We start from the raw sequence: 23,699 nt of genomic DNA, 5'->3' as shown, positions 1-23,699 counted from the left end.
GTTGGTGGGAGGGGGTGGTGCTGGCAGTGTTGGCGGCGGCCAGTGGCGATCCGGGACAGCCTGCAAACACTGCTGGCAGTGGGGAGGGGATGGTGAGTGGCAGCAGCCTGGACGTGCCACCGTCAGTGTCAGCAGTGCCTTTTGCAGGGGGTGCACCACCAATCTTAGGGGGTGCACGTGCACCTGTGTGCACCCCTATGCATTCCCAATGCGAAACCCCACCCCTTTATGTCCTCTATTTTTTTTTCTCTTCAAGAGAAAAACAGAGCACATAAAGGTGTCAGGTTTCATATCAATAGAGGACAAAGGGCAACTGGACTGTCCTCTATTATGGGCACTCTATGCCAGGGGCTGACGTCACAATGCCGCTCCACCCAGTCGAGGACCCATACCCTGCTGACGTCACAATGCTGCTCCAAACTAAGAGAGGACCCGCGCCCCACTCCTTCAGCCGTGATGCCAGGGGTCCCGCTGACGTCACAGTGCTGCCCTGCCAGGCGGCGCGGCGCCGATGTGGCGCTGCCGCCAGCAGGGGCCGCGGCTGCAGCCGGCCTGGGGGGAGGAGGAGGAGGAGCTACTGCGGCGGCGCTGCTGCCGGTGCCAGAGGGCGCCGGGTTCCTGCCAGCGCCAGCACCAGGACCGGCAGCGCGGGGGGGAGCGTGCGGCTCCGGGCGGCTCCCGCAGCACCCGCCGGTGCAGAAAGATGGCGGGGGGGGAGAGTGGCCCGCAGAGCCCCGGCCCCGCCGCCGTGTCGCTGGGCTTGAGCGTGGCCGTGGTGTCCAGCCTGGTGAACGGCTCCACCTTCGTGTTGCAGAAAAAGGGGATCGTGCGGGCCAGAGGACGAGGTACCCCCCACCCAAGCCCCCTCCCTCGTTCCCGCCTCCTCCTTTTCCCCTTGCTCCTGCAGGGGAGCCCCAGCCCCGGCTGCAGCCCTTGGCAGTCTCTCCTCCCCGTCGCAGCCTCATCTGCCTCGGATCTAGCCCCTGAAGAGCATCCCCTCCAACCTCCCGCTCCTCACAGCCTTCCTGTCCCGGCTCTCTAATCAGCCCCCCCACCCCCGCCCAGGGTCACCTGTCCTTCCCACCCGGGAGAGGGGCATTTCTGCCCTCCACCCCGCGGGGTGCAGGCTGGCGCTTACTCTGCCTGGTGCTGGTGCTGCAGCAGGCGTTGGCACTGGAGAGCCCCGGGCGCTGTGCGCAGGTCCCGCCACTGCAGGAGTGCTCTGGGCTCACCCGGGAGCTGTCCCTTCACCCTGGTGTCTGGCTGCGCTGGGCCCTGCCTTGCCCTGCTCCCATGAGATGAGGGGTTGTGCTGAAAGGCAGGCAAAGCTGCCCCCCCCCCCCCCAATTAAAAAAGCTGGAGTTCACCTCCTTTGCTGGGTAGCGGCTGAAGTGGGAAGGTGTCGCTGGATCTCATGTGAGCAGGGTTGGCAGCATAGCCTGGCCATCCCTCTCCACCTTAAAGGTGTTCCTTTATGGTGAATGGCAGCGTGTAACTACGTGAGAACAGCATGGGGAGGCCAGGAATGTGCCTCCAGCAGGCAACAAAATTTGGATTCTTGTCTGGCCCACCAACGCTCTTGTCTTGGATAGGGGCTGATCCTGCTTTGGGCAGGGGGTTAGACTAGATCAGTGTTTCCCAACCTTTTCCAGCCCCAGGCACACTTAAATTAATACAGATTTTTCATAGCACGCCTGTTAAGGCATTCCCCATCCTCATACCTAGTATAGCTCATTGCCATGGCAAAATTCTGTGGCATGCCTATTCATTTCTGATGGCATGCTTTGGTGCCGTGGCACACTGGTTGGGAAACACTGGACTAGATGGCCTCTGGAGATCCCTTCTAGCTCTACTTCTCTATGACTCTGTAACACCGAGTCCCTGAACTCGTAACTAGCAGGAGAGAGCATCAACCCCAGGCTTTGGCTTGAAAGAAGTTTAGGAAGCCTTTCTTTCCCTGTCAGGATTTTTTTCCCCTGGGAAGTTGATTCATAGCGGCTTTTCATTCCACTTGGGTCACTTCCATGTTGGCTGTTCACAAAGCTCTAGGAAGTGTTTTCCTGCTTTGCCTTGGGGTAAAGTGGTAGGGTGAATGGGGAAAGTGCTTTACGCTGGGGAGGGGGAATCGGTAGACTCATGTGATGATACTCCGAGATGATCTAGTTGGGGATGGTGCTGCTTTGAGCAGGGGTGGTTGGACCTGATGACCTCCTGAGGTCCCTTCTACCCCTCATTTTCTGTGGCTCTGTGTATCTAGATGAGGACTTGGACTGGGCTGTACCAGTGCTCTTGCTGGGACCTAAGCCAGAGGCTTCTGGCTGGAGAGTCTTGCCCATCTGCTTAGGGTCAGACTGCCATATTTGGGATCAGGAAGGAATTTTATCCCATGGTCAGATTGGTATGGACTGTGGGGCTTTTGCCTTCATCTGTAATGGGAAGCATTGCTCTCTATCCAGGATCTCTTGAGCGTATACTGACAACATTTCATAGAAGCAGGACATTGGCTGTGGCAGGTTAGGGTGTGCAGTCTGTGTTCTTCCAGGTTGGTGGGTGTCTTATGTAGAGTTTAGAGAGAGAGAGAGAGAGAAAAAGAGAAGGAGATTATGGATTGTATGGGATAGTTTGGATAGGGATGATCCTGCCTCAGGCAGGGGTTGGACTATTAGATGACCTCTGGAGGTTCCTTCCAGCCCTACTTCTCTATGATTCTACGACTATATGTTCGGGTGCTGATGCACCACAAATTTCCTTCCAGTCATAGAGATGTAGGGCTGGAAGGGAAATGATGTTATGCAAGGATGTAGTCCTGCTGCCTGATCATACATTGCAACACACAGCACATGCAGTGTCTCTGGGTTACTGATTGGCTGTGCTTAGTGACATGAGGAATTGGTCCCCATGTTCACCCATGAAGTTCAATTATTTTGACATCAGAGGTCAATGGCTGGACTAGAGAGCAGGAAATAAAACCAGTTATTGGTATGAAGTCAAATGGAACAGTCAAGATGAGTTAAGCCTAGTCATCCACATATTTCTAAATCAATAGCCAGCTATTCAACTTGTCACACCACAGCGCCATTGATCATCTTGGATATAAAAACAAGTATTTTCCTTGCAGTGTTTTAAATACCTGTGATGAGTGACTTTTCCAGCTGTCTTTAGCCAGTAATGGCTGCCTTTGAAGACTTATACCAGCAAATTTCTCTCCCGTTATTATCTTTACCCCTTTTTGTCTTGATTCTCTTATCAACTTATTGCCAGCTATGCTGAACACATGGTGATTTTGTTTTGTGGAGAAATACCCAGCCAGTATTATGAGACCACTAACCCCTTTTCTTCATTAGATAAGCTATAACATTGAATTTGGGAAACCTGAGGTGAAAATAGAGCACAGTCTCTTAGTGTGTTACCAAAGTCCACCTCATTGCTTTTGAAAAATCAATGAGCCCAAAGTAGAATGCAATTTTGTTTTACTTTGAAATCATAACTTTCTATAGGATGGTGGCTGTGATGATTATTTTAAGTTGCTTCTATTCTTTGAATTTACCTGTGAATATATAGCAACATTTGGAGTTCATCCAATTAAAACTTTTTCCTTTTGAAGGAAAGGAATGATTTGAAGAGGAAAGGCATGGGTTCCTAAAGCCCTGTAATCATTTCTCTGTTGCTTGCAGCAGCTGTTCTTTTTGCTGTTGCCTGTGTGTGTGTGTGTGTGTGTGTGTGTGTGTGTGTGTGTGTGTACACACTTAGATAGCTCTTATGAAATATTCATTCTGATTACCAAAACCTTGCCAGATATGTCCTGCATAAATTTTGAGGTCATTAGTGTGGGACCAGTGCACATTGCAAGAGTGCCTTCCATCCAGTCTGCTAAGCGTGAACTCACTCAAGCAGAACAAACAACTTGCAGCTACGTTACTACCAGCTGACAGCATGATCCAACAAGTTTATTTTGCATTTTACACAATGGCCGCACAGTTGTTCTAAGGCCCTTTACACACTGCTGCTTCGTAAACACCAGCTCTTTCCCAAGAAAGTTGTAATTCCATGTTATTGTCCAGGCATAAGTCACTTTTATGCTACAAATGCAATCCTTTTGAGTGTTACTTTCATTCCCAACATCATTAAAGCAGATTTCCATTTTGCTGTTAAGTTGAGGCCTAATCATAGCTAAAGAATTATACTAAAGCCTTGAACTCTCAGAGTTACCTATTTTAACTTTTTTTCAGTACAGTACTGGCAGCTGAATGTGAAACACTTAAAGCATCTCAACAATGTCACAAAGTATCTTGAAAAATTATGATTTAGACTTTAATGTGATTCTTGTCAGTAAAATCTTGCTGTCAAACTGCTGGGGGCAGCATTTCTTATTACTACATTTGACATGGAGCTAATAACAGCCAAAAAGGTGCTGGTAAAAAAAAAAAAAAAAAAAAAATCAGGCAAAGCCTTCAACAATATGAAAAACCAATATTTTTTTCCTCGTGAATCTCCTGGGGCAATGGAACACTTTGCTGAATATGGATATTAGAACTAAGGTAGGGCCTGTTCCAATGCTTATTGAGTCTTTCCACTGACTAGTAGGCTTTGTATAATTGATAATATGGTATTCAAACCACTTCTTCAAGATATCTGTACATCAATTAATTTAATAAATGGTATAGTAGCAGTACCAAGCAAACAGCAACAGGAACAAATATTTTCTTAAATTAGTTTACTAGGGTAAATATTTTGTGTAATTTGTGCAACTATTATGGAATTTTTATTTTCTATGCAGTAACACAAATTTTAAAAAGTAAATTAGACACCCACTCTAAAGCTGGTCATCTTGTTAGTCATTTTTTCCCACCCATTTCAATTTTGGCATCATATTGAGGAATCTATTCCATGAATACCTATTCCATCTACCTATCCCATGAGTACCAAATATCTCTCCAGGAGAGATATCTCTTTTATACCATTTGGGTTCTGAGCTTTTAGGTGATATGCAACACTGGTAGTTGCTCTTGAGGGAGCATCTTATAAAATAGGAATAGAACTGATGTGTTGGGCACAGGGGCAGGAGAAAATAAGGATAAGTTGATGTTAAGAACTGATGATAGATATTAAGGGAAAGTACGTATGAAGAATTATCTTAACCTGTAAGGTCCGCATGATTCTTAAACTCTAAAATAGCTACTAATAATACGGACAATCAGTGACTGACTTCAGCATGATTTTCAGAAAAGGGGGCTTCAACTTCCAGTCTAGGAATTTAGATATTGACTTTTGGACATGTTTGTGACACACGCACACATATGCAAGGACACATGCCTTTTGATCCCTACGTAGGAAATAAAGACGTATTATTTATAAAGAGTGGCTTTCTGAAAAATCATACCTTTCTTTAAAACCAATCAAGACTATTGTAACCCATTAGCAAATTCCAATTTAAATGTTCTAAGGTAAAACAGTAGATGAAAATTCCATAACAATTGGCTTATGATGATAAACTTACATTTACATGATTTTTTTTTACTCTCTCCAGTTAGACTTTCTGGAAGATAAACCTATCTTCTGGTAATAGACCCTAATTATATAGTAACTGGAATCTTTGGAAAGATTTGCTGGTATTAAAGGCTTCCTTTATTTAACTCGGAATAAGAATTTCATACACATTTTAGTCTGGAAATCTAGAAGTTCTAGTGATCTGATTCATCAAAAAGGGACAGCAGGATTACCATAGTTAGGCCAGTTTAGATTACCATAGCAGGGTTACCATTGTGAAGCTACCATTATAATTTTTTTCTCTAAAGAGAGAGGTAAATGTTGTTAACTATTGTTGCCCTTTGAAAATAATTTCCTAACTTGCTGTTTTCTATTTTTTCCAGTAGTTTTGACCAGTTCTTTCCACATTATTTTTTCCAGGTACATCGTATTTAACAGATATAGTATGGTGGTCTGGCACTATTGCAAGTAAGTATCTGATGCTGAAGATAATATAAAGAATGGAATAGCTTAGCAAGTTGGATTTAATGAGGGAGCGCTGTGGCTAAAAGCTATATGATGACACAGGAACTTGGAAGATCTGGTTTTTATATTTTGACTTTTTCCTTGACCTATTGCATGAAATTATCTAAAAAATGGGCATAATTAACTTACTTTAAACTAGGTAGCCTGTTTTGTATTCTAGTGGTTGTTTTAACTTTACCCATGAGCTCTCACAAAACTGGCTAGCTTTCTAGAATTCAAGAAACCTTTGATACTGAAGCCACTGGCACTTGCCCAAGGTACATGCTGAACATCAGTAGATTGTGTTAGCATGCTCAAAGGTGAATAAGAAATTGTAATTTTTTACTGCAATGTGTCTAAATTGCATGTTAATTTTGAAATCAGAAAACAGCCAACTTTCACCTTATGCTGTAGCTGCTTAAGATAGACATGAAAAAATACCTGTATAGATGGGGGGAGTTGCTTTTGTATTGTTTTGGGCCAGTCTACTACAGGAGCTAGGCTCCTGATGCCTTAAACAGTATTGAATGTGAGATGAAAACACTCAGATATAGTGCCTTTGCAATACTTGCTCATGTATCTTGCTCATGTATCTAGTCTCTCTCATTATTTTGAATGAACTGATAATGTGAAATGCAAAAAAAAAAAAAGGATAGTAAGTAGCATGGGTTGTTCTCACTTCAGTCAGTGGAACTACCTTTGTGAGTTAAGGCTGTGTCCTACCTTAGTACAATAATCCCACTTTTTCAGAATTAGATGGAATTCTTCTGGTATACAGTCCTCAGCAATATTTGGATTGCAAATAATCACTAGACTTTTCAGTTGTGTTTCTTGTTTAGCCACAGAGAGAGAGATCCTTGCTCTTGCACTACTCAGGTGAAATAAGGGAAATGGAAACAAATCATTCCAACCAACAAATTCTCCCAATGTCAAAGAAGCCCATGGCAAGTATAGAGCCAGCACATCTAGTACATGTATGTCCAGAGTTGTCCCTTGGCTGCTTTAACTTGATCTGAGACAGCTTCCTGACAATATTGCTACTCTGCTGTGATGAGAGGAAGCTGGGTGTGAGAGTGAACGTGTTCTATAGCATTTAGCATGTGCTAGTCTTACCGCTTGTTTCCTGCGTGACCTCCACTTTGAAGCACTAGACAGAAATAGAAAAAGAAAAACCTTAAGGGAGGTTTTCTCAGCGAGTCAGAATAACCCTGTTAAACTGAGTTTTGTTAAGTCAAAATCACATAACGAGTTGGTATGTTGGTTATTATTCATCGCCTATATAGGGGTATGTCAAAACTAATCATCTAGAACAGTGATTCCTAAACTCTAACAGATTACTCACCACCAATTTAAAACAATTCAACCTTAAGTACCACCAGCAAATTTTTGTCATGTAAAGTAATTGTAATAAATCTGTTAACACATACCACTGACAGGTTGTCTGCCTACCACTGGTGGTACACATACCACACATTGGGAACCACTGATCTAGAAGTATCTAAACCACAGAAAGAGCTAACAAGAATGCAGTAGATTCAGAATGTCTGTGGCAGGGGTTGTCAACTGGGAGTATGTGTACCCCAAGAAATACTTGGTATGGTTCAGCCGCTGGGGGTACACCTATTAAAAATGGTTGAAAACCCCTGGTCTGTGGTCTAGTCCAGGGGTGGGCAAAATACGGCCTGTGGGCTGGATCCAGCCTGCCAGGCCATTCTATCTGGCCTGTGGGGCTCCTAAAAAATCTAGGAAATTTAATATTTATCTGCTCCTGGCTGCCTGTCAAAGATAATAGGAGCTGGGGCAGTAGAACCCAGGGGAAGCCGGCAGCAGGACCCATTAACAAGGCCATCCCTAACCCTAACAGCCCCTCCCTCTCCCCCCTCCCCCCCCCGAAGCTCCTGCCTAGCAGAGCTTTCTGGCCTGGGACCTTGGGGCTGTTCCAGCCTCCCTGTGCCAGAGGGAAATTCAGATAAGAACACAGTGTGGGGGAGGAGGGAGGCAGGGGAGGACCGCAGGTGATCACCCTAGTCCTTGGGTCTTGGCCAGCTCCTGTTGAGTCCTGTGATCGTGGCCATGCAGCTGGGAACCACATGGTGCTGGAGCACCGCAGTAGCAGGCAGTAGAGTGGGGAAAGCAGTGGCGAGAGGTGGGGTGGGAGTGAGCGGGCGCGCAGTGTCCCATGGCCAGTGCCAGTGGGGCCCAGAGTGGGGCAGCAGGGGTCTATGAAGCCAGGCTGGACTGTGCCATCAGGGACAGGAGGGAGCCAGCTCAGCTCCATAGAGCCCCTACTGGCTGGAACCCTGCGCTTCTGCTGCCCCACTCTGGACCCTGCTGGTGTTGGCCCCATGACACTGGTGTGGGCCCTGCGCTCCCACCCAGCTGTCGCTGCGCTCCTGCACGCCTGCTCACTGCCACTCCCCCCTGCCCCAGCCCCGTGGTACAGGCAGGGACCAACGTGTGCAGCCCTGAAACCGCATTCCCTGTGCTCGCCTGTCTGGGCTGAGCAGTGGCAGTGCAAGACAAACAGCTGCTCAGCATGGGGCAAAAGCAGCCCCACCCCCTCCTGCTGATAGTGCTTTCTGGTGCAGCTGCCCAGAGCCCATGCATGGCTGCCGTGCATCTCTGCAGAGTCACTGCTGCCTCTGGGCTGTCCCACGGGGCAGTGGTGACAGCGTAGAGCAGACTCGGGGCAGCTCCGCGTGGGCTCCAAGCGGCTGGAAGTGCCAGGAGGGGAAGGGGCTGCTTTTGCCCCGTGCTGAGCAGCAATTTCTTTCCCGTGCCACCACTACTGAGCCTGGGCGCCAGCGCCAGCTCCGGGCTTGCCCGTTCAGGCTGAGCAGTGGCAGCACCAGCTGGGCAGAAATTTGCTCAGTGCAGGAGAAAGCAGCCTCTCCCCTTTGCTGTCGCTGGGCAGTTTTTGGTGTGGCTGCCTGGAGCGCATGCTGAGCTGGGCTGCTCTGCAGCTCTGTCCCCTCTGCCTTTGGGCTGCCCAGCACGGTGGCAGTGACAGTGCAGAGCAGCTTCAGGGCAACTCAGAGGTGGTGGTGATGGAGCCACAGGGAAGCCCAGCGTGGCACACGCTCTGAGTGGCCACACCAAAAACTGCCCGGTGGTGGCGAAGGGGAGGGGCCACTTTCCCCCGCGCCAAGCAACAGTTTCTGCCCAGCTGCTGCTGCTGCTCAGCCTGGATGGGTGAGCCCAGATCCGGCAGTCACAGCTGCACATGCTGGTCTCTGCCACTACCACTGTTCTAAGATGGCAAACCCTCTTCCCAAAAGGAGTACTTCCAGAGGTTAGGGGCAGGACTTCCGGTTCCAGGATGGTGACTAGGGGGTGGGGTGCTTGTCAAGGGGCTGGGCTACCCTTGCAGCCCTCGACAGCTCACCAAAACTCATTAAGCAGCCCTCAACCCAAAATCATTGCCTGTCCCTGGTCTAGTCAAAGGTGTGACTCCAGCTTGTGCAGGGAATACTTGAGGTAGCTTTAAACTTTAGCATTACGTGGGACTAGACTACAGCCCTTCTAGCTTAGGTACCGTCAGCAGTGTAACTACTGCAACACAGAGCTCAACGTGGGCCAACCACTCAATTCTTACCCATATCTCTTGCTACTGCACCTGCTATATTATTGGCACCTGATATAGTGAGTTTAAAGCTATTCTGAGTAAATTACTTGAGCAACAATCACACCTTTGACTGCAATGTAGATGCATCCTGTGGAGGAACCAAATAAACAGCAATGAAAAGCTTTCAACAGGAGGCAAATGGGAACTGTTACACAGACAGGCCTTTTGAGCATGCTCAGGAAACGGCATCTTGCCACTGATAGCATCCATGTGTTTTTCTGAGAGAGTGCTAAAACAGTTGATATGTTTCCATTGTTTGTAAGGTGAACAGTTTGGAGTATTTTGCAATAAAATAATAAACAATAACTTGGTGACTAAAACTTCAGAGACCCTTATGTCAGCGGTTCCCAACCTTCTTTTGCCACGATCCGCTGCTGGGAGCAGAGTGTGGCAGTGGCAGCGGCCTGGGGGCGGGGGAGCTCCCAGCATGCGGTGTGGCTCGTCCTTTGTGTGCAGCGCCGCTGGCATTGCCCCTGCAACTCTAATTTGGGTCATGACCTGAGGTTGGGAACTACTGCCTTATGTATTTGTCTTGGAACCAGCTGCCAGAGCTCTAACAATCCACCTCAGCATTGAAAGGAAGACATCTGAGCCATAAGGAAGCAAACTTTAAACAGAGAGCAATTTAGCAGTGTGTAATCCAAGAATGAATATGATGTGACTTCTTCTCAAGCTCTTCCCATCCAGCTCTGACTATCTCCAGGATAGTGCCTGGGTTGCCATACAAGCTTTCTGGAAAAGAAAATACTAGAGAGTTCAATTAGAGATTAGAGCTAGAAGGGCTGTAGTCATTGGCGACATGTAGGGGGTGCATGTGGGTGCACGTGCACCCCCTGAGATTAGTGGTGCACCCTCCATGATTGGCTACCACCGACACTACTGGCAGCACCTGCGGGTGGTCGCCGCTCACTACTGCCCTCCCCAGCCACCGACACCACAGGTGGCATCTGTGGGCGGTCCCCGATCACCCCTGGCTGCCGCTGATGCTTCTAGTGGCGTCTGTGGGTGGTTGCCAACCACTGTTTGGTGCTCGCCACCCCACCACCAACACCGCCGTGGCCACCTGCAGGAGATCCCCATTCACCGCCACTGCCGCCTGCAGGCGGTCACCAAGCTCCACCGGCCTCCAGGGACACATGTCGTTCATGGCTGTAGTCTAGTCATAAGTAAAAAATGCAGAAGGTACTGTTAGGTTTACAGAGAATATGAGGTTATTTAGTGAATTAATTAATGCTTGTACACTGCTTTGCAGATGTAAAGTAGGTGTGGGATGATAATGGTATCTGACAGTAGAAAGTGACTCCTGCTTGAGAATTTAAAAAGGTTTGGCTTCTTAAGTGATTTTATTTTAAGGGTTAGTAGTAGCCACAACTTGAAATTCCAGTTCTGATAATTGGTAATATGGTATTCAAACCACCTCTTCAAGATATCTGTATACTGATGAATTTAATAAATGATATAGCAGCAGTACCAAAAGCAAAATTTGCTTGGCAAGGAAACAACAACAGGAACAATTTTTTTTTCCCCCACAACAAATGCACTATATTGCATTGCACATCAGTCTCAAAGCTTGTTAATTACCATTGACTGTTGCTAAACAAGTATCATCTTTGTTCTATCATACTTAAACTAGCCAGTATGTTTTATAATGCAAAATGTAATGGACACATTGAATGTATGCAATATTTGAAATAACTACATGCAATATATTTGATATCTCATGGGTGGTCAAGAATTGGAACAAGCTACCTAGAAAAACTGTAGAATCTCATAGATTTCATAGACATTAGGGCTGGAAGGGACCTCGCAAGATCATCGGCTCCAGCCCTCTCCCCAGGGGGCAGGAAGTCAGCTGATCCCAGCAAGATAGGCATCCCAGTGTTTCTTAAAAGTGTCCACAGTAGGTGCTTGTACCACTTCTGGGGGGAATCCATTCCAGACTCTGGGGACTCAGGCAGTAAAGATGTTTTTCTTATGTCCAGCTTAAAATGGTCTTCCAGGAGTTTGTGACCTCGTCTTCCCTTGGGGTGCCCTGGTGAACAGACATTCTTCCTGTTCCTGATGCACAAGCTCTTCCCATGCAGTTCCCCGATCTCCATCCTTGGAAATTTTCAAGAGCAAGTTGGACAGCTCTTGGCTGGGATAGTTTAGTCAGGGACAATCCTGCCTGGAGCATGGTCCCTTCCAGCCCTTCTTTCCTATGATCCTAAGTTATCTTGTCTTGTTGTATAACATTTTAATTCCTTTTTTTTGGTAGAAGACTGACAGGCAGCTGGTATAAACTGTCATAGCTGTCTTCTGTATTATATTACCTGAAGATAGTCCTTGACTATTGTCTCCTAGTGTACCAGTTGTGATGTGGTTCATCACGTCTAATTTATTATACAGTGGTCTTTATCAATGTGCTTTTTTATCTGATTACTATTTTTTTCCTGCTAAGTGGTTTCTTTGTATTCCTTTTGAAGAGTAGGGCTATGAGAGTCATGGCAAATGTGTTTGTGTTTAAATATAAGACTCTAAATTCTAGATCGTTGGACACCTAATTTCAGAGATCCATACACCCAGAAATTTGAATAATTCATACAGTTCTAATTTTTCAGTCTTATCCTAACTGAATTGTGGAAAAAAAAAAAAAAATTAAGGAACAGAGTTATTGATGATACCCTCTTGATACAAAAACGTTTTTGTTTGTTTTTTTATACAAAAACTATTTTTTAAATATTATTTAAAAATAAATCCTTTATGATTGAAGTAAGGGAATGTATTAGCCAAGTTGTTGTCAGATTATAGCAGTTCAGTGTGATCCTTCTTTCAGTCAGCATAGTTTTTATGAACCATCATCAGGCAGCTTTACTTTATTCTGTTTCACTGAAAAAATTAAAGGTCTGCTTTGTGATTCTCTTAACAGTGGCTCTTGGTCAAATAGGGAATTTCTTGGCCTACACTGCAGTTCCTACTGTATTAGTGACTCCGCTAGGAGCTCTTGGTGTTCCATTTGGGTAAGAATTTGATTTACTTATTTTTGTTTGGATGTTATGTCACTTTTATAAGGACCAATTTGAGTTCCAACAGGAAAATGTCTAGCTTGTCAATGAGGTATAATAATGTATTGTGTATTGCTGAAATCAACAACAGTTAAAACAAAATGTCTCCCGAGAAAAACAAAATGTTCCTTCCTAGTAGCATTCTTCACCCTTATGTTTTATCTCTTAGCAGTCATAGACTCCTTTTCTTGTTACTGTATGGGTTTCTTCCCTCTTTTTCTCCATGTTGTTCCTCTCTCCCACTACCTAAAATCCTAGTGTATCTAGCCAAATTGAATTTCATCCTATAGGAGTCAGCCCATCTTTTTAATCTTTGAGAGGGTTTCCTGTTAATGCCTGTCCTGCTTTCATTTAGTGTTAACATTGGGTTTATATGTGTGCAGAAGCTCAGCAAATGCTGTGTTGTTTTAAGAAAGAACACAAGCTCTTTGCTTGTTTGAATCTGGCTTGTGGTGTTAGTAACCAAGATGGCCGGAGATGAGCGTCTGCTGCATAGTTGCCCTTTTGCTCTAGCTTGAGACATCAAGGTTTAAATGAGGTGTAGATTGAACTAATTTTTTGTGGAGGTGCACCAGTACGTTGGTCCGATATTGAATCGGCATTGATATAAAGAATATTGACTATATCGGAAATCAGCTTTTTTGCCTGATGTGGCTGATAGATGCCTCGTGCATGCATGCAACTGCAGCATGCACGGGCCAGGAGTGCAGCCCGGCAGCTTGGAGAGCTGCGTCCAGCTGGTAAGTCTGTTGTGGTGGAAGGGAAGGGGCATAGGGGTGCAGATTGAGGCCTCTGCAGTGAGGAAAGGAGTGGGGCTGGGGTGGGGCATGGGACAGAGCCACGGCTCATCCCAGGGGCGCAGGGAAGGAGGGGCAGCTTCTGCAGCTGCATGCACCCTAGGAGGCTGGGCCAGGCTGTGCTAAGGATGGGTTTGGTGGCAGCACTGGGAGGGGGATATGGGGGTACAGCCCCCCCACATTCACTGTAGCCCCCCCAGCCCCCCTCCTACTGCCGCTGCCATCCGCCCTGAGCACAGCCAGGCCCAACCCCACCAGGAAGGGCCTGGTGCAGCCCTTGGCCCCAGCCCACAGTGGCAGCCTGCCCCACCCTGCCCTGCACATAGATCTGGGAGGCATATGTCCCTCATGCCCTCCTGGGGTGCGTGAAGCAGCGGGAGCCACCCCCCTCCCCACGCCCCCCAGACAAGCTGCAGCTCCATCCTGTGCCCTGCCCCAGCCCCTGCCCCACTCCCTACCTCATTGCAGAGGCCTCAATCTGCCCCCCATGCCCCTTCCCTTTCCCCTCCCCTTCCACTACAGCAGACTTACCAGTCAGACGCTGCTCTTCAATCTGCTGGGCTGCGTATTGGAAATCGGATCGGTATCTGCTGATATACCTCCTTAAAAATCAGCTGTTGGTATCGGCCCAAAGAATCTGTATCAGTGCACCCCTAATTTTTTGTCTTGCTTCTCCAACTTGGGTCAGGGCAGAAACACATTATTGGGGCTACATGAAGACTTGAATATTAGTCTTAAAAAGAAACTTGGAAGGTGAAGAGTATCCTTGCTGAGTCCAGGAGTTTTAAATGTATGACTACTTTGTAGGGGTGCACTGATATATTGGTCCAATATCGGATCGGTATTGATATAAAGAAAATTGGTTGTATTGGAAAGCAACCTGATGTGGCTGATAATTTGGCTGATAAATGCTTGTGCATGCGCGCAGCCACAGTACAGCACTCAGGCAGCGAGGAGCAGAGCTGCGTGCAGCTGGTAAGTCCGTTGTGGTGGAAGTGGAGGGGAGAGGGAAGGGGCATGGGGGGGCAGATCAATTGCCCCCCCCCCCCCCGCGCGGTCGTGAGGGAGGGGGCAGGGGCAGCCCAGGAAGGGGTAGTGGGGCAGGGCATGGAATGGAGCCACCAGGGAGGGCGACTCCCACTGCTGCTTGCATCCTGGGAAGGCACGGAGATGAGGGCGTGTGCCCCCAGATATGCGCAGGGCAGGGTGGGCAGGCTGCAGTTGCAGGCTGGAGCTGGGGCTGTGCCAGGCTGTTCTTGGCGAGGGCTGGGCTCGGGGTGGGGCCTACAGAGCGGGCTGCAGCCACCCCAGATTTTGCCATAGCTCTGCTCCCAGCACCGCCGCTCACCTGGCATAACCCTGGCTCAACACCCCAGTTCCACCCACACGCCAGGAAGAGCCGGGGCTGCACCAGGCTTGTAGCAGTGCTGGGAGTGTGGCTGCGGCAAAATCTGGAGGGGCTGCAGCCCTTTCTGTAGGCCCCGCCCTTAGCCTAGCCCCCACCGAGAACAGCCCAGCACAGCCCCAGCTCTAGCCCGCAGCTGCAGCCTGTCCACCCTGCACAGATCTGGGGGCACCCCCCGACTCCCTTGTGCCCTCCCAAGGAGCCATGGCTCTGTCCTGCACCCTGTCCTGCCCCAGCTGGGGAGCGCCTGCCCTTTCCCTCCCTCACTGCAGGGGGCATTGATCTGCCCCCACAACATCCCTTCCCTCCCCTTTTACCACAACGGATTTACCAGCTGCACACAGCTGTATTGGAAATCAGATCGGTATCGGCCAATAGACCTCCTTAAAAATCAGCTATCGGTATCGGCCCAAAAAAATCTCTAGCACCCCAACTACTTTGATTTCACGTTTTAATTTTCTTCTTCTTTGTGAAAGTTCCATTTTAGCTTCTTACTTACTGAAAGAAAAGCTCAACATTCTTGGCAAGCTGGGATGTCTGCTGAGCTGTGCTGGTTCTGTTGTTCTCATAATCCATTCTCCAAAATCTGAGAGTGTAACAACTCAGGCTGAGCTTGAGGAAAAACTTACAAATCCAGGTACTTCCATCTCTTACAACATTCTGATAGCATGCTTAAGTGAGATCATCTGGGAACTTGCATGCCTCTGTGGGGTAGCAACTTTAGTGATGCTAAGACTTGCATATTCCTAGGAAAACACAGTACAATAGGGACAAACCTGTATGGCCTCTGCAGCCGACTAGAATTCCTGGAGCGTGCCACCGCAGTATCAGAGAAAGGAGAAACTAGATATTAACTGGTCTTCAACAAACCTTTAAGTAAAATTCTCCAAAGCAACTGAGTTAAAAGCTTAATTATCCCTCTGAGACATGGGATAATCTTAAATATTGCATTCCTTGAAAGCATCTATCATGAGGCTATTAATTAAGGAAATGAAGTTGTTGTGGATTAAAGGGCAACAATCTGTCATCAATTAGAAACCAGACAAAAAACAAAGCAAAGAAAATCAAAAACAGAGGTTATGATCCTGGGCTAATCTAAGCTTGTAGCTTCCTGATTCTAGTGCTGGCCTGGAGACAGCTTGTTTTTGGCTGCTTTACCTCAATTACCACTGAACTCAGAGGTGCATTTTGCAAGTTGGGGGCCACTGGGGCATATGTCCCCCTATGTCAAGGGGCTGAGAGGATGGGATTGAAAGTAAAGAGAGTGGTGAGATGTGAGCTATGTTTGCTCTACTGCCCTATAAGGATTCTCCTGTACAGGTGGGATCATCTACTATCCGTACAAACTGACACTGCAGTGGCATTCTGCCAGCAGAGAGATGCTAAGTATTCATTGTAGAGGGCAGGGTCTAAGCTTAAAGAATTAAAGGCTCAGTTTTCAAGGTAGCAGTATTCTGAAATTTATTTTGTTAGTGCTTTAAACTCTTTCTCTATTCAGGATTTTGTGTTTTCTCCACAATCAAAAGTCACATCAGTTTTGCATGTTAATTTTAAAAATGTAAGTAGGTTTTTATGGTTTTATAAGTAACAAAAAATGTCAGTAATTTGAGCTAATAACCTATTTTCTGCAGTTTTGAAAAGGGTGTTTAAGGTTTTATTATTGAAAGAGTCAAAAGTGCACTTCCAGGGGCTTATTTTGTTCTTAACAGAAAAATGCTTACAGGTAAAATCTTTCTTATTAGCTAGTTATAAAGTTTTTAAAGTGCAACTGAATGTTTTCACAATAAACTTATAGGAAATAGCAATTATACTGCAACTAGATTTTTACCTTTTTCCATTAAAGATGTAAAATGTGCTGCTAGAGCAAGCCACAGAATTATTTTCCTTCTTGGAGATTCACTAGAATTGCTTGTAAACCAGTAGTCTCCAACCTTTGTAAGTAGGAGATTACCTTTGGAATTTAAAAGAAAGCCAAAATCTATCGTGCGCTGCTGCCACCCGCCAACACCCACCTGTTCCCTCAGGTAAGTCTGTGGGGAGGGAAGGGGTGCAGATCGAGGCAGAGGGAGAAAAAATTATTTTGGGGCATGCCTCCCCAGCAGGTAAGTTCCACCTGGCCGGGGCCCCACTCAACTTGCTTCTGCCCCTGCGGCACTGTCCCTTACCACGGGGTCCTCGATCTACCCCCTGCCCCTTCCCTCCCCCATGGACTGACCTGCTGGGCTGGGGTGTGTGTGTGCATACACGCGGGCACTCAGCCCCCAGCTCCAGCCTTAGATAGACTTCAAGAGTCTCCGAGATCTGTCGCAAGAGGCTCCAAGATCTACCGCTGGATCAAGATCCACTGGTTGGTAACCACTGTTGTAAACCCTTCCTTCTCTGCTAGCCAGTCAGCCAGCACATTGACCAGGCTTCACAGATGCTAAGGCTACTTTCACTTTTCTTTCATAAAATCTAAATTGGCAACTCTGTTACATTCATAGTTTCACTTTGAGTAAAAGAAACTCAAACTCTTGCTCTTTGTAAGTTGTTGCTGAGTAAAGAAAATACTGTAGTGAATTTAAAATTTAAGTCCAACTAAAATCACCTTTTTATAGAATGCCAGTTTTAAAAATATTGAAGTGTGAAATATTTTTCACCAGTCTAATTTGCATAATGAAGAGGTACACACCTATTTTGCAAATATATGGGACCTAGTTCAGTAACTATATCTGTTTATCACATTGACTTTAATGGGACCTACTTGTGTTCTGAAGTTCATTCAGCCCGTCGTTATGGATGTGGTTTTATTGCAACCATTTCTATATTGGAGATTTAATTGGGGGTGCAAGGGAAGATGTGCATTTTAACTCAAGTTAATATGTGAAACAGTGAGTTTTAATACACAGTTATTTGATCTATTCAAAGAGGGCAAAAACGGTGTCAGTATACAGATTTAAGAAATTTCAGAGGGTTTGGTTTTGTATTTGATATATCTTCAGCTTTAGGAATAAATATTAATAAATTCTATGACCATGTTCAGAATTAATCCTTTGAATAGGAAATTACCCTGTGAAACAATTTTACCTTGCTACTACCTTCTCTTCTTTTTTTTCAGTGTTCGTGGGCTACCTCTGCATAGTACTTGTCATGCTCCTACTGCTTATCTTCTGGATAGCACCAGCTCATGGACCCACTAATATTATGGTTTACATCAGTATTTGTTCCCTATTGGGCAGTTTTACTGTGCCCAGCACAAAAGGCATTGGGTTGGCTGCTCAAGATATCTTTCACAATAATCCATCAAGTCAAAGAGCCTTGTATCTCTGTTTGGTTCTCTTGGCAGTACTAGGATGTAGCATCATCATTCAGTTCAGATACATCAATAAGGCACTGGAATGTTTTGACTCCTCTGTGTTTGGTGCCATCTACTACGTTGTGTTCACCACTTTAGTCCTGCTGGCCTCAGCCATCCTTTTCAGGGAGTGGAGTAATGTGGGAGTAGTAGATTTCTTGGGGATGGCCTGTGGATTCACTACAGTATCTATTGGAATTGTTCTTATACAAGTCTTCAAGGAGTTCAACTTCAGTATTGGGGATTTGAATAAACCTAACATGAAGACAGATTAAAATCTGATTTGAGAGGACTGGATGGCTCAGGGAATGATAGAAAGCCTTTCATTTCTAGGTCACTGGTTCAAATATGGTACATGTTGGTATTTGTTACCATCTAATACTTTGGTGGCCTATGTGAAATGAATGGGTGGCCTCCATCCAGTTTCTCCTGGACTGTTTGCATACCCCCAAATCACTGTAAAAAGTGGCATTAATTAGTATCATTGCTAACCATCTCAGTAGAAAGGCTAAGGATTGAATCGGCATAGAGACTTATGTTTTCTCATCTTAAAAGGTGGTCCATCTAGAAAAGATTTGAGGACATTCTGGCAGGCCTCAGTGGGAAAGCTTACATTATGATTGCCTGTGATGTACTGGTTCTGTAGATAGAGAACATCAGTTTCTAATGCTCTCAATCTGGCACCTTTCAGGAGTGATATTTTTCCTTTAAAAAAAAATGAAGTGATTGACAATTCTGTCAATCTCCTTAATATAGCAGTGTGTTCACTGTCCAGGCTGTGAATTTCTAAACAAATGCTGATTGAACTGTGGACTGTAGGTTTGTTCTTCTTACTGTAGCTGCCTCTGCAATTTGGACTGACATTGGGTTGAAGACACTGGGGAATTCTAAATTAAATCCTCAATACAGATCAGTGCATTTAACCCTTAAAATCTTCCACTAATGATTTACTATATGATGCTAGCATCCAGATTACAGGTATGCATTTTTATTCATAACTTTTTTTAAGTGCACTAAGACGTACAGCATTTATTCAAGAGCGGGTAATAGTTAAAGGACAGGAAGAGTGTGAAGAATGTGAAAGTGGTGGCCAGACTTTCTGCATACATGGTGGATTATATGTAAACAGCTCAGAACTACTTCAGTGCCTTTGTAATCTAATATTATTATTTAATTTAAATGTATGTGTATCTGACACCTATACATGTTAGAACAATTCAGTTTCACTGTCTGTAATACATAGCTGTATACAAATTATACACACGTCAGGAGCCAACAAGAGCAGCGTGTTTCTACACAGGTTTGCAAATCTGAAGTTATTCCAAGGTGCTTTGGTAGCTTCTTTATTTATGTATGTTTAATAAGGAGAGGTCTCTTTACAGTAGTTCCACAGTGCAAATTCCAGTTACTTAACTGAACATTAGAAACTTTTATAAAGTAGCTCAATTGACAAGATTTCTTCCGAACAGTACTGAATAAATGGAGCTATATATAACTAGTTTGCCTATTAACAGATCAGCTTGTGAACTGGCACACTTATGAGCAAAGAAGATTGTGTGGTTATTTTGCAGGGACAGGGAGAAGGGTTGGAGGGTGTGAAAACAGCAAGACGTGGTTCCGGTAAATCTGTATGCAAACGTTCATATCCAGTATTTCAGAAATGTAGGTGCTAGCCCAGCAATAGTGTCTAAAGGGCTGGTACAAGTTGCTCAAGTGATGCTTAGAATGATTCTGAACAGATTAGTTTAGATCACCTGGGTTACAGGATACTCCCTTGAAGAAAAACAGGAATTTTTCAATTTCAATAGCAGTTTTTAGAAGGGTGTCTCAGTTTTCATAGCATTATAATTTGTCATTATCTATGTAATGATGTCACAAAGGCATACAAAGGCTTGAAAATGAAGGAGTTCTTTTATCTTAAGATAGGCAGTTAGGCTAGATTTGGAAAGCATATGACAGAATTGAACATCTGTCCATACATCCTCTCTTGCAAGACAAAACAGGTGTTCACTCATCAGTATTTGAGAAGATTCCAGCAGTAACTTTTTAATAAGAAACCAAGAATAGTATTCTGTATGGAATTGTATGGGCAAGCTAGAGATAATACAAAGCTTGGTTATTAGGGGAATAACTGTTGTCATCTCTTGTGACCATTTTTCTAAATTATAAGTTATCATAATTGTTTTCTTCAAAAAACAAGATCCTCTTATCATGTGACATCTTTAATTTAGAAATATAAAGAAGCTGCTAGTCCTTATGAAGCATGAACATGTGACCTCAATAAACCACAAAGGCACAAAAATCTGAAAACTGAGAATTCCAAAAGAATTATTTTTAAGCCAGTATCATGACTTTGGGTAGCCTGGTGCATGATTTTTTTAATGTCCAGGGTTGGTAATGCCAGTGTTGAATCCAAGTGGCTCTTTTGGTGTATAATAGAAAGGTCAGACAGTTTTATAACCATGAATTCCAGTTACGTTGATTTGAACACGAGAAATAAGAGAAATATATCTTATAATATTTGGCCAACACAGAAAACAGAACATCAACAAACAGAAGGCCATCTTTGTGCCTTTAGAACCCTTTTATAAGGGGGGATGTCTTGCTTTCCAGAGAGGATTATAATCCTGTATGAGGAAATATTAAATCTGTCAAATTTGAATAAAGATATAAGAAGAGATCTCAGCTACATGGTATCAATTGTGACAAGGTATCTTTGTGACTGAAGAGCTATCATACTTTGTGGAAATAGTTCCATTTTTACTGCTTGAAACTGGGATCCTAACAAAATAGACGTGTGGTAATTCACTTACTCAAATAATAAAAATTCTTGGAAGCAGTAAAAACATTTTCTCAAAAGATTTGGTAGTAGGCTTTAAGTTCTGTGGACATCAATTCACGTAATTCTTTAGGTCAAAGTGAAAATGACCTTCATCTCATCATAGATTTTATTAGGCTATATACATATGTATGTATTTTATTTGTTTCTATTTGTTTGTTATTTATTTTTATTTAAGAAGAAAGTGCCTATGCTAGGTGCTTATGCACATATTAAAGTGATAGTCTAAAAAAGAAAATCCTGACTACCTTGTCCAATCTAACATTTTCCTGTATCACAAAACTAAGTTTTCAGCAGGGGGAGATGAAATAGCAGATGCATTCTTTGGTTCTCCAAATATTCTCTGGGCTGATACATTTCTGCAGGAACTTTCTTTCTTCTCTCCAGCTCATTGTTGATACAGTGAGCTTCTTGATATGCCCAACTATCCACTTTTCTAAAATGGAGATGCCAAAAGCCAGCATATGTGACATAAAGTTTCTAGTGGCCTTGCACAACGTTTATACCTGCCGCCTTTTACATCATGAAAAATAATGAAAATCTTTATTTTTGCTACTATTTGTTCAGCAAATAGCTATGTTTGTTCTTATTTCTTCTTTGCCTGGATCTGGTGCAATTCTGCTGTTAGAAAAATATGGATTTTTTCTGTGTTATTGTCACTGTCGATGTAATTTGGTCCCTCCTTCCCCTTACCAGAAACCTGTTACATTTTCTGGATCTTTCAGATTGCTTATCTGGTTGAAAGATGGCAATGTCAAACTGAACTGTTAAGCCTCCTCTCTTCTTTCCCCACCATCTCTAGACAAGTTAGCACCTTGGAATAATACATTTCAGTTCCATCATCTCAGGGAACAAATGTATATAGTTGTCTCCTGAGTCTTGGTCTTCCTTCCAAAGGGTCCCCCCTTTTCAGGTTACTCTATAAGGTTTCTTAAATTGATTCAGATTCCAAAGCAGAAACGACAGAGGCTATATATAAACACAGATTGTAAAGTGGACTGTCTATATGGGAATGCATTAAAATAAATCTAATCCCACCGAGAGAATTTTCATGGTGAGCCTTTGGCTTCTATTGTATTTATCAAATACAGTTACATATACAATGCTCTTACCCAGTTTGATCTATCGTCCTTTCAATGTATGGAGGAGTTACACATGTAGGCCCATTATCTTTCATGCGTGTTAATCCCTCAAGCATCTAATAGCAGTATAGAAACCTTTTTTGATGCAACCAAAACATACTTGTTACATCTTAAATACTTGTGTATAAAAAGCAAAATGTCCAGAGCAGACAGTTAGTTGAACTAACTTTCCAGGATACTATCTGTGTAAATAAAGCCTATTTATTAGCGACCTGAAACTAATACGAATAAGAATCTGTCACATCACACAGTTTGATAAGTAATGCTTCCTAATAATAATCTTGGTTTAAAACAAACATCTATGTCTTTTTCTGAAGTAACTAGCACTGAAAGTGAAAACACTGGATTTCGTTTGTTGAAGTAACGGACACTGTAAGCCAGGGGTGGGCAATTATTTTGGGCAGAGTTTTGGCAAGCCATCGAGGGCCACATGACAGGCAACCAGGAGCAGATAAATATTAATTTTCTAAATTTTTTTAGGGGCCCCACGGGCCGGATAGAATGGCCTGGTGGGCTACATCTGGCCCACAGGCCGCATTTTGCCCACCCTTATTGTAAGCTTTACTTTTCCTCTTTATTTCAAGATAAAGAAGTTTTTGTATTACAAGAAAAACTTCAAGAAAACAAATATAAGAACCTACAAGAAGTGCACTGAAAGGTGGTGTTTTTTGCACAATATGCTGCTTCCACCTTCTTACCTAAACAATAGGACATTATAGGTTTTAGAGCTCATCCTATACTATCCTTAAGTGCAATCAGTTGAACTGCTGAAGTTCACTTTTAAAACAAATGCATATTTAATTATACCTATTTTCCTGTCCTCAAGGAGATTAGTCATTATAATTAACCCCTTGGGGCCAGTGAATGTGCAGCAAAATGCTGCAGAGTACATCAGTGTATACATCATTTGGCACCAATGATGTCAGGAGCTCCACAAAGATGAGTGCCAAAGTATTTCATACACCAGTTTTGAAATGGAAAGATTACAAAGACATAAATTAGGAAAGGAAATTTCAAAACACTTTTCAAAGTTGGGGGAGAATATTTAAGAGTTGGGGGGAGAATATTTAAGAGTTGCAAAATAGTGTGTGGGGGGTGGGAGTTAGATGGTTTTCACTGTGCGAAGAAAATGTGTTAAAAATAAAGGATACTGTTTAATTACCTGCTTTTTAAATTAGGGGTTCCCATTTATCTTTTTCCTGTTTTGTAAAATTTCAGTTGAATGTGGAAGAGTAGATGGGAATAAATACACAGTGTCATAGGTCTGATTGTTTAAATGTTATTGCAGTATAGTTACTACAGGTGATATGAAAATGGACTATTTTATTAGCTTCCAAATTTTGTGTATATAGATTTGTTAATGGCTTGTAAGTCCAGCTTACTCCCTTTGCTTTTTAAAAATAGTAATAGGCATGTTGTATTTACCTTATGTAAATTATGAGGCTATTTATTAAGTTTTCTGATACCTAACCTATTTATTAACCTGTAATGTTTTGAAATAAATACCTTATTTCTAGCTCAA

General features: G+C 44.1%; 1 protein-coding gene across 1 annotated transcript; it reads left to right on the top strand.

Annotated features, from left to right (window-relative positions):
- The first annotated feature begins 437 nt into the window (after positions 1 to 437).
- Positions 438 to 23,699, top strand: NIPA1 (NIPA magnesium transporter 1). The gene is made up of 5 exons (XM_014600450.3): positions 438 to 845; positions 5,908 to 5,955; positions 12,525 to 12,615; positions 15,339 to 15,499; positions 17,960 to 23,699. The coding sequence occupies exons 1-5, from the start codon at positions 512 to 514 to the stop codon at positions 18,469 to 18,471; spliced, it is 1,146 nt and encodes a 381-aa protein (XP_014455936.2). The 5' UTR covers positions 438 to 511; the 3' UTR covers positions 18,472 to 23,699.

This window comes from Alligator mississippiensis, chromosome 1 (assembly GCF_030867095.1).
Source record: "Alligator mississippiensis isolate rAllMis1 chromosome 1, rAllMis1, whole genome shotgun sequence".
NCBI classification, from domain to species: Eukaryota; Metazoa; Chordata; order Crocodylia; family Alligatoridae; genus Alligator; species Alligator mississippiensis.
Note: the sequence above shows the minus strand (reverse complement) of the source record. Positions and strands in the feature narration are given on the sequence as shown.